The sequence below is a fragment of the Procambarus clarkii genome, chromosome 84, assembly GCF_040958095.1.
Source record: "Procambarus clarkii isolate CNS0578487 chromosome 84, FALCON_Pclarkii_2.0, whole genome shotgun sequence".
In the NCBI taxonomy this organism is placed as follows: Eukaryota; Metazoa; Arthropoda; class Malacostraca; order Decapoda; family Cambaridae; genus Procambarus; species Procambarus clarkii.
Window position 1 is genome coordinate 16437084 of NC_091233.1, and position 12245 is coordinate 16449328.

Consider the following 12245-nt stretch of genomic DNA (forward strand, 5'->3'; position numbering starts at 1 on the left):
AGGATGGGAGAGTGAAGGACGGGAGAGTGTAGGATGGGAGAGTGTAGAATGGGAGAGTGAAGGATGGGAGAGTGTAGGATGGGAGAGTGAAGGACGGGAGAGTGTAGGATGGGAGAGTGTAGGATGGGAGAGTGAAGGACGGGAGAGTGAAGGATGGGAGAGTGAAGGACGGGAGAGTGAAGGATGGGAGAGTGTAGGATGGGAGAGTGTAGGATGGGAGAGTGAAGGACGGGAGAGTGTAGGATGGGAGAGTGTAGGATGGGAGAGTGTAGGATGGGAGAGTGTAGGATGGGAGAGTGTAGGATGGGAGAGTGAAGGACGGGAGAGTGTAGGATGGGAGAGTGTAGGATGGGAGAGTGAAGGACGGGAGAGTGAAGGACGGGAGAGTGAAGGATAGGAGAGTGAAGGATGGGAGAGTGTAGGATGGGAGAGTGTAGGATGGGAGAGTGTAGGATGGGAGAGTGAAGGACGGGAGAGTGTAGGATGGGAGAGTGTAGGATGGGAGAGTGAAGGATGGGAGAGTGAAGGATGGGAGAGTGAAGGACAGGCGAGTGAAGGATGGGAGAGTGAAGGATGGGAGAGTGAAGGATGGGAGAGTGTAGGATGGGAGAGTGAAGGATGGGAGAGTGAAGGACAGGCGAGTGAAGGATGGGAGAGTGAAGGATGGGAGAGTGAAGGACGGGAGAGTGAAGGATGGGAGAGTGAAGGATGGGAGAGTGTAGGATGGGAGAGTGAAGGATGGGAGAGTGAAGGATGGGAGAGTGAAGGACGGGAGAGTGTAGGATGGGAGAGTGAAGGATGGGAGAGTGAAGGACGGGAGAGTGTAGGATGGGAGAGTGAAGGACGGGAGAGTGAAGGATGGGAGAGTGTAGGATGGGAGAGTGAAGGATGGGAGAGTGAAGGACAGGCGAGTGAAGGACGGGAGAGTGAAGGATGGGAGAGTGAAGGATGGGAGAGTGAAGGACAGGCGAGTGAAGGATGGGAGAGTGAAGGATGGGAGAGTGAAGGATGGGAGAGTGTAGGATGGGAGAGTGAAGGATGGGAGAGTGAAGGATGGGAGAGTGTAGGATGGGAGAGTGAAGGACAGGCGAGTGAAGGATGGGAGAGTGAAGGATGGGAGAGTGAAGGATGGGAGAGTGTAGGATGGGAGAGTGAAGGATGGGAGAGTGTAGGATGGGAGAGTGAAGGATGGGAGAGTGAAGGATGGGAGAGTGTAGGATGGGAGAGTGAAGGATGGGAGAGTGTAGGATGGGAGAGTGAAGGATGGGAGAGTGAAGGATGGGAGAGTGAAGGACAGGCGAGTGAAGGATGGGAGAGTGAAGGATGGGAGAGTGTAGGATGGGAGAGTGAAGGATGGGAGAGTGTAGGATGGGAGAGTGAAGGATGGGAGAGTGTAGGATGGGAGAGTGAAGGACAGGCGAGTGAAGGATGGGAGAGTGAAGGATGGGAGAGTGAAGGATGGGAGAGTGTAGGATGGGAGAGTGAAGGATGGGAGAGTGTAGGATGGGAGAGTGAAGGATGGGAGAGTGAAGGATGGGAGAGTGTAGGATGGGAGAGTGAAGGATGGGAGAGTGTAGGATGGGAGAGTGAAGGATGGGAGAGTGAAGGATGGGAGAGTGAAGGACAGGCGAGTGAAGGATGGGAGAGTGAAGGATGGGAGAGTGTAGGATGGGAGAGTGAAGGATGGGAGAGTGTAGGATGGGAGAGTGAAGGATGGGAGAGTGTAGGATGGGAGAGTGAAGGATGGGAGAGTGTAGGATGGGAGAGTGAAGGATGGGAGAGTGTAGGATGGGAGAGTGAAGGACAGGAGAGTGAAGGATGGGAGAGTGAAGGATGGGAGAGTGAAGGACGGGAGAGTGAAGGATGGGAGAGTGTAGGATGGGAGAGTGTAGGATGGGAGAGTGAAGGACGGGAGAGTGAAGGATGGGAGAGTGTAGGATGGGAGAGTGAAGGATGGGAGAGTGAAGGACAGGCGAGTGAAGGATGGGAGAGTGAAGGACAGGCGAGTGAAGGATGGGAGAGTGAAGGATGGGAGAGTGAAGGATGGGAGAGTGAAGGATGGGAGAGTGAAGGATGGGAGAGTGAAGGATGGGAGAGTGAAGGATGGGAGAGTGAAGGATGGGAGAGTGTAGGATGGGAGAGTGTAGGATGGGAGAGTGAAGGACGGGAGAGTGAAGGATGGGAGAGTGAAGGATGGGAGAGTGAAGGACGGGAGAGTGAAGGATGGGAGAGTGAAGGATGGGAGAGTGTAGGATGGGAGAGTGAAGGACGGGAGAGTGTAGGATGGGAGAGTGAAGGATGGGAGAGTGTAGGATGGGAGAGTGAAGGACGGGAGAGTGAAGGATGGGAGAGTGAAGGATGGGAGAGTGAAGGATGGGAGAGTGAAGGATGGGAGAGTGTAGGATGGGAGAGTGAAGGATGGGAGAGTGAAGGACAGGCGAGTGAAGGACGGGAGAGTGAAGGATGGGAGAGTGAAGGATGGGAGAGTGAAGGATGGGAGAGTGTAGGATGGGAGAGTGAAGGATGGGAGAGTGAAGGACAGGCGAGTGAAGGACGGGAGAGTGAAGGATGGGAGAGTGAAGGATGGGAGAGTGAAGGACGGGAGAGTGAAGGATGGGAGAGTGAAGGACGGGAGAGTGAAGGATGGGAGAGTGAAGGATGGGAGAGTGAAGGATGGGAGAGTGAAGGACAGGCGAGTGAAGGATGGGAGAGTGAAGGATGGGAGAGTGAAGGATGGGAGAGTGAAGGATGGGAGAGTGTAGGATGGGAGAGTGAAGGATGGGAGAGTGAAGGACAGGCGAGTGAAGGACGGGAGAGTGAAGGATGGGAGAGTGAAGGATGGGAGAGTGAAGGACGGGAGAGTGAAGGATGGGAGAGTGAAGGATGGGAGAGTGAAGGATGGGAGAGTGAAGGACGGGAGAGTGAAGGATGGGAGAGTGTAGGATGGGAGAGTGAAGGATGGGAGAGTGAAGGATGGGAGAGTGAAGGATGGGAGAGTGAAGGATGGGAGAGTGAAGGATGGGAGAGTGAAGGATGGGAGAGTGTAGGATGGGAGAGTGAAGGATGGGAGAGTGAAGGATGGGAGAGTGAAGGATGGGAGAGTGAAGGATGGGAGAGTGAAGGATGGGAGAGTGTAGGATGGGAGAGTGAAGGATGGGAGAGTGAAGGATGGGAGAGTGAAGGATGGGAGAGTGAAGGATGGGAGAGTGAAGGATGGGAGAGTGTAGGACGGGAGAGTGAAGGATGGGAGAGTGAAGGATGGGAGAGTGTAGGATGGGAGAGTGAAGGCAGCAGAGACTAAGCGACCACTCTGGGAGGTGACAAGAGAGAGAGAGTGCGACACCCACAAGCTATGCTACTCTGAGCGTCACGCCTGATATATGAAGCCAGATTTTAGCCTTTTTCGTCATAAATCCGTAAATCTGGCGCCCTTCAGCAACTGTGCAGGACGACACTAACACAGCCAAAGACTTAAAGAACAAAAATAAAAGCACAACACACACACACACACACACACACACACACACACACACACACACACACACACACACACACACACACACACACAGGGGGACATGATTACCACATTCAAGATTCTCAAGGGAATCGACAGGGTTGATAAAGACGGGTTATTTAACACAAGGGGCACACGCACAAGGGGACACAGGTGGAAACTGAGCGCCCAAATGAGCCACAGAGATATTAGAAAGAACTTTTTTAGTGTCAGAGTGGTTGACAAATGGAAGTCATTAGGCAGTGATGTGGTGGAGGCTGACTCCATACACAGTTTCAAGTGTAGATATGATAGAGCCCAATAGGCTCAGGAACCTGTACACCTGTTGATTGACAGTTAAGAGGCGGGACCAAAGAGCCAAAGCTCAACCCCCGCAAGCACAACTAGGTGAGTACACACACACACACACACACACACACACACAACTACTGAACTACTGAACTACAGGCCGGTTCCCCTAACTTGTATACCATGCAAGGTGATGGAGAAGATCGTGAGGAAAAGGCTTGAAGAGCATCTGGAGGGAAATAACTTTGTAACGGACCACCAACATGGGTTCAGAGATGGTAAATCGTGCCTCACAGGTTTAATAGAATTCTATGACCAGGCAACAAACGTTAGGCAGGAAAGAGAAGGGTGGGCAGACTGCATTTTCTTGGACTGTCGGAAAGTTTTTGACACAGTACCCCATAAAAGGCTGTTACAAAAGTTGGAGCAACAGGCAGGAGTAAAAGGGAAGGTGCTCCAGTGGATAAGGGAATATCTAAGCAACTGGAAACAGCGAGTAACTGTGAAAGGGGAGACATCAGAGTGGCGAGATGTCACCAGCAGAGTCCCACAGGGCTCAGTACTTGGACCCATCCTGTTTCTAATATATGTAAACGATCTTCCCGAGGGTATAGACTCGTTCCTCTCAATGTTTGCTGATGATGCACAAATTATAAGAAGAATCAAGACGGATGAAGATAGACAGAGACTACAGGATGACCTGGATAAACTGGAGGAATGGTCTAGAAAATGGCTGCTAAAGTTTAACTCGGTAAAGTGTAAAGTAATGAAATTAGGCGAAGGGAGTAGGAGGCTGAACACAAGGTACCATCTGGGAGGTGATATCCTGCAAGAGTCAAATAGAGAGAAAGATCTGGGGGTTGATATCACACCGAACCTGTCCCCAGAGGCCCACATCAAAAGGATATCATCAGCGGCATATGCTAGACTGGCCAATATATGAACTGCCTTTAGAAACTTGTGTAAGGAATCGTTCAGGGCCTTGTATACCACTTATGTCAGACCACTCCTGGAGTATGCAGCTCCAGCCTGGAGTCCATACCTAGTTAAACACAAGACAAAGTTAGAGAAGATTCAGCGGTATGCAACCTGTTATGGACTCGTCACGACCGTCTGAGTGGCCTGGTAACTCCAGCGCCATCTATGAGTCAGCACTCAAACTGCCCTGGTATTGGACGCTACGTAGACAACGCCATCTATTGGTGGTGGCGTGAGAGCGGCAAATGGCTCTGGTTTCCTGCCTTGGTCAGACACAGAGGTCGTCGTGGATGACCTCTGGTGGTGGGCGGACAAGATCAGCGCCACCTAGGTTGTGCTACGGAGCATAATGTCAACTTATCAGTGAGCGTTATCTCCTGGGGTCCCCAGTGTACCGTCCTGTTAACTGATGACGTGTTATGTCCACAGAGGTGACGTGTGGAGGCAGTCTACTGAAGAGCGCAGTTTACCTTGGGCAGTCCACGTACTCTCCGCTTGGTCTTGGAAGATGACCGAGTAAGCCGCTCTCGATCACAGTTGTTACCTGCTCTATAACGTAGTTGGTAACGATCGGGGTACCTGGGAATTGGCTTAGGATAGTAACGGACGAGAGTGAGGTGTCTGTTGTGGAGTGCTGCTAGCCGGTCGCTAGAGGCTTAGAGGTTGAAACTCTACACATGGGCTGCATAATCTAGGGCTGGTCTTGTGTAGGTGGTGTTTACTCCTCTGGATGCCACCTTATCAATTTCCATGAAGGAATTCTGTGTGATTGTAGAGTAAGGTCACGTGGACCAGGAATAAGAGACCAGTGAGGGAATACTGCTTGTTGCAGTATTTTAGTTTGAGAATCTGTTTCTCACCTCTCAGTGAGAATCTGTCTCACGTCCGCTAGACACTCCCCACTTTAAACACTCACTAGTTTAAACACTCACTAGTTTAAACACTCAGTAGTTTAAACACTCAGTAGTTTAAACACTCACTAGTTTAAACACTCAGTAGTTTAAACACTCAGTAGTTTAAACACTCAGTAGTTTAAACACTCAGTAGTTTAAACACTCAGTAGTTTAAACACTCACCAATTTAAACACTCACTAGTTTAAACACTCACTAGTTTAAACACTCACTAGTTTAAACACTCAGTAGTTTAAACACTCAGTAGTTTAAACACTCACTAGTTTAAACACTGACTAGTTTAAACACTCAGTAGTTTAAACACTCAGTAGTTTAAACACTCAGTAGTTTAAACACTCACTAGTTTAAACACTCACTAGTTTAAACACTCAGTAGTTTAAACACTCAGTAGTTTAAACACTCAGTAGTTTAAACACTCACTAGTTTAAACACTCACTAGTTTAAACACTCCACCAGTTTAAACACTCCACAGTTTAAACACTCCACAGTTTAAACACTCCCACAGTTTAAACACTCCCACAGTTTAAACACTCCCACAGTTTAAACACTCCCACAGTTTAAACACTCCACAGTTTAAACACTCCACAGTTTAAACACCCCCACAGTTTAAACACTCCACAGTTTAAACACTCCACAGTTTAAACACTCCACAGTTTAAACACTCCACAGTTTAAACACTCCACAGTTTAAACACTCCCACAGTTTAAACACCCCCCCAGTTTAAACACTCCACAGTTTAAACACTCCCACAGTTTAAACACTCCCACAGTTTAAACACTCCACAGTTTAAACACTCCCACAGTTTAAACACTCCCACAGTATAAACACTCCCACAGTTTAAACACTCCCACAGTTTAAACACTCCACAGTTTAAACACTCCCACAGTTTAAACACTCCCACAGTTTAAACACTCCACAGTTTAAACACTCCCACAGTTTAAATACTCCCACAGTTTAAACACTCCCACAGTTTAAACACTCCCACAGTTTAAACACTCCCACAGTTTAAACACTCCACAGTTTAAACACCCCCACAGTTTAAACACTCCACAGTTTAAACACTCCACAGTTTAAACACCCCCCCCCAGTTTAAACACTCCACAGTTTAAACACTCCACAGTTTAAACACTCCCACAGTTTAAACACTCCCACAGTTTAAACACTCCACAGTTTAAACACTCCACAGTTTAAACACTCCCACAGTTTAAACACTCCACAGTTTAAACACTCCCACAGTTTAAACACTCCACAGTTTAAACACTCCCACAGTTTAAACACTCCCACAGTATAAACACTCCCACAGTTTAAACACTCCCACAGTTCTAACACTCCCACAGTTTAAACACTCCCACAGTATAAACACTCCCACAGTTTAAACACTCCCACAGTTCTAACACTCCCACAGTTTAAACACTCCCACAGTTTAAACACTCCACAGTTTAAACACTCCCACAGTTTAAACACTCCCACAGTTTAAACACTCCCACAGTTTAAACACTCCCACAGTTTAAACACTCCCACAGTTTAAACACTCCCACAGTTTAAACACTCCCACAGTTTAAACACTCCCACAGTTTAAACACTCCCACAGTTTAAACACTCCCACAGTTTAAACACTCCACAGTTTAAACACTCCACAGTTTAAACACTCCCACAGTTTAAACACTCCCACAGTTTAAACACTCCACAGTTTAAACACTCCACAGTTTAAACACCCCCCCCCCCAGTTTAAACACTCCACAGTTTAAACACTCCACAGTTTAAACACTCCCACAGTTTAAACACTCCCACAGTTTAAACACTCCACAGTTTAAACACTCCACAGTTTAAACACTCCCACAGTTTAAACACTCCACAGTTTAAACACTCCCACAGTTTAAACACTCCACAGTTTAAACACTCCCACAGTTTAAACACTCCCACAGTATAAACACTCCCACAGTTTAAACACTCCCACAGTTCTAACACTCCCACAGTTTAAACACTCCCACAGTATAAACACTCCCACAGTTTAAACACTCCCACAGTTCTAACACTCCCACAGTTTAAACACTCCCACAGTTTAAACACTCCACAGTTTAAACACTCCCACAGTTTAAACACTCCCACAGTTTAAACACTCCCACAGTTCTAACACTCCCACAGTTTAAACACTCCCACAGTTTAAACACTCCACAGTTTAAACACTCCCACAGTTTAAACACTCCCACAGTTTAAACACTCCCACAGTTTAAACACTCCCACAGTTTAAACACTCCCACAGTTTAAACACCCCCACAGTTTAAACACTCCCACAGTTTAAACACTCCCACAGTTTAAACACTCCCACAGTTTAAACACTCCCACAGTTCTAACACTCCCACAGTTTAAACACTCCCACAGTATAAACACTCCCACAGTTTAAACACTCCCACAGTTCTAACACTCCCACAGTTTAAACACTCCCACAGTTTAAACACTCCACAGTTTAAACACCCCCCCCAGTTTAAACACTCCACAGTTTAAACACTCCACAGTTTAAACACTCCACAGTTTAAACACTCCACAGTTTAAACACTCCCACAGTTTAAACACTCCCACAGTTTAAACACTCCACAGTTTAAACACTCCCAGAGTTTAAACACTCCACAGTTTAAACACTCCCACAGTTTAAACACTCCACAGTTTAAACACTCCACAGTTTAAACACCCCCCCCCAGTTTAAACACTCCCCAGTTTAAACACTCCCACAGTTTAAACACTCCACAGTTTAAACACTCCCACAGTTTAAACACTCCCACAGTTTAAACACTCCACAGTTTAAACACTCCCACAGTTTAAACACTCCACAGTTTAAACACCCCCCCCAGTTTAAACACTCCCACAGTTTAAACACTCCCACAGTTTAAACACTCCCACAGTTTAAACACCCCCCCAGTTTAAACACTCCCACAGTTTAAACACTCCACAGTTTAAACACTCCCACAGTTTAAACACTCCCACAGTTTAAACACCCCCCCCAGTTTAAACACTCCACAGTTTAAACACTCCACAGTTTAAACACTCCACAGTTTAAACACTCCACAGTTTAAACACTCCCACAGTATAAACACTCCCACAGTATAAACACTCCCACAGTTTAAACACTCCCACAGTTTAAACACTCCCACAGTTTAAACACCCCACAGTTTAAACACTCCACAGTATAAACACCCCCCCAGTTTAAACACTCCCACAGTGTAAACACTCCCACAGTGTAAACACTCCCACAGTGTAAACACTCACCAGTTACCCCTGCTTGCTTCTCCAGTTTGTACAGCTTCCTCTTACACCACACTGTGTCAAGGGCTTGATGGTAGTCGTGAAAGATATAGACCATCTATATTTTCTTCCGCATTATCGAGTTTTCGGGCAAGAATTTTCTCGGTTGAATCCGTGTTGCTCCTTATTTACATAAATTATCCTATCTAGGTGTTGCACTCTCTCGTGCACAGATATCTTCCTTGCAATGCTGAACATGTTTCGCTTTTGGCCCTGATGTATGTATACGTTCTTCTATCCTCTGTTCTCTGGTATTTTTCCCTTTATGTTGAACCGCGGGGTGGTGCTCGTTTAGTTCCAACTATCATATCATTGCGTTGGTTTCAATGTCAGAGTTTCAATGAGTTTCAATGTCATTGAGTTTCAATGTCAGACCACGGAGGTAAAATGAAACAGGAATTTCCTTAAGTACTTTCGTATATTAAATACATCTTTAGAAGGTGTATTTAATATACGAAGATGTATTTAATATACGAAAGTACTTAAGGAAATTCCTGTTTCATTTTTCCTCCGTGGTCTGACATTGTCACATTCTTAATCACGTGTTTATTTTCGTGATATACACACACACACTCACATATATATATATATATATATATATATATATATATATATATATATATATATATATATATATATATATATATATATATATATATATATATATATCATCGCCAGCTACATGTCAACATTTGGTATCTTCACCTCCATGCTCTCTTTATCTTGCTTTCAATTCTATTATATACTAAAGGATTAAAATGAAACTGTCAATGAAACAAAAGTACACAAGATAACATAATAACATAGAAATGAAGATAACCTGCAGAAAGCCTATTGACCCATACGATGCAGAGCCTATTCATATCCACCCAATCTCATTCATATGTCTAACCTATGCTTGAAACAATCAAGGGATCCTACTTCTATTATGTTACGTGGTAACTGATTGCACAAATCATCAGCCATGTTACCGAACCAGTATTTACCCAGGTCTTTCCTAAATCTAAACTTAAGATGAACGTAAGAACATGAAAACAAAGAAGACTACACAAGTCCACCCAACCTCGGATATCTAACTAACCTCCCGCTATCCCTCGTCCATAATATACCCAGGAAAATTGTTCCATAAATCAGCAACCCTGTTTTCAAACCAGTATTTACCCAGGACTTTCCTGAAGCTAAATTATACCATTTATATCCATTGTTTCGCGTTACATTTGTTGTTGATATATTATACATTATTTATATTCTGTGTTATACCCTTTCATTTATTATTACACTTTAGTCATGTCATCTCTAACTCTTCGTCAGTCTAGAGAATGTTAATTATTTTTTATAATCTCTTAATTAGGAAGGTTTCTGATTCCTAGTATTAATTTTTATTATTCTCCACACGCGTTGAAATTAATTCATGTGTGTTCTACAGTACGGTGACCTAAAGTGAACTGCATAATGTCACACTAAATTACAACATAGATTTAAATTTACATGTTAATGGCGCCCACAAGTGGAAGCATTATAGACTGATAAAGATTAAGCCACCCAAGAGATGGCATGGGCATGAATAATCCGTAAGGAAGTATTATAGATTTGTGAACCTCGATAAACTACTGCAACTGCAATATATATATATATATATATATATATATATATATATATATATATATATATATATATATATATATATATATATATATGTATATATATATATGTATATAGTAAACACATGTCATGATTAGGGAAAGTGGAAACTATTAGGTTGAGAGACTTATATAACTTTACACACACACACGAGAGTAGCAATAAATAATGAAGGGTTGGATGTGTCTTCTTGGTTGTCGTAAAGCAGTTGACAGAGTTACTAGCATTAGACAACTATACAAATTGAGAACCAAGGATGGTATAACCAGGAGGTATGTCCATGACGCAGTGTCCTGGGTATATCTATCATTCTGTGTCATGGGTATATCATTCTGTGTCATGGGTATATCTATCATTCTGTGTCATGGGTATATCTACCATTATGTGTCCTGGGGTATATCTATCATTCTGTGTCATGGGTATATCATTCTGTGTCATGGGTATATCTACCATTCTGTGTCATGGGTATATCTACCATTCTGTGTCCTGGGGTATATCTATCATTCTGTGTCATGGGTATATCTACCATTCTGTGTCATGGGTATATCTATCATTCTGTGTCCTGGGTATATCATTCTGTGTCATGGGTATATCTACCATTCTGTGTCCTGGGTATATCATTCTGTGTCATGGGTATATCTACCATTCTGTGTCCTGGGTATATCATTCTGTGTCATGGGTATATCTACCATTCTGTGTCCTGGGTATATCATTCTGTGTCATGGGTATATCTACCATTCTGTGTCATGGGTATATCTATCATTCTGTGTCATGGGTATATCTACCATTCTGTGTCATGGGTATATCTATCATTCTGTGTCATGGGTATATCTACCATTCTGTGTCATGGGTATATCTACCATTCTGTGTCATGGGTATATCATTCTGTGTCATGGGTATATCTATCATTCTGTGTCATGGGTATATCTACCATTCTGTGTCATGGGTATATCTACCATTCTGTGTCATGGGGTATATCTTTGGGATTTTAGCTCTAAATGTTCCCAGTCATCATGTCATTCAGAGATGGAATGTCTTAATATTCAATTATGATTTCCTTGAGAGGTGAAAAGTGTTAGGTATTCATCAGTGTCTTAACTTGACACTTGACACATCACTTGACACTTGCCACTTAACATGTCAATTCAAGTCTTATCCTTGCAGCATCCTTCACCGTCTGACTTCCAGGAACTGAGAATTTAGTCATGTTAAGTTCTGATTAAAGAAACATTTTATCAATTACTCTAAAGCAAACTCTAGTAAATTCCCGGCTTTGTTACAGCCATAAGTTACAGTCATACGTTATAGCCACGTGTTACAGCCGTTTGCTTCAGCCACATGTTACAGTCACATGTTACAGTCACATGTCACAGCTACATGTTACAGTCACATGTTACAGTCACATGTTACAGTCACATGTTACAGCCACATGTTACAGTCACATGTTACAGTCACATGTTACAGCCACATGTTACAGTCACATGTTACAGTCACATGTTACAGCCACATGTCACAGCTACATGTTACAGTCACATGTTACAGTCACATGTTACAGCCACATGTTACAGTCACATGTTACAGTCACATGTTACAGTCACATGTTACAGCCACA

General features: G+C 44.3%; 1 protein-coding gene across 1 annotated transcript in view; it reads left to right on the top strand.

Annotated features, from left to right (window-relative positions):
* The window catches only part of LOC138358583 (ribosome-binding protein 1-like), a 3525-nt gene extending 224 nt beyond the window's left edge, over nt 1-3301 (top strand). The window contains exons 1-2 of the mRNA XM_069316651.1: nt 1-371; nt 453-3301. The exon at nt 1-371 is cut by the window's left edge and continues 224 nt beyond it. Of these exons, the coding sequence (XP_069172752.1) occupies nt 1-371; nt 453-3301 (3220 nt within the window). The remainder of the gene's footprint in view (nt 372-452) is intronic.
* The last annotated feature ends 8944 nt before the right edge of the window (nt 3302-12245 follow it).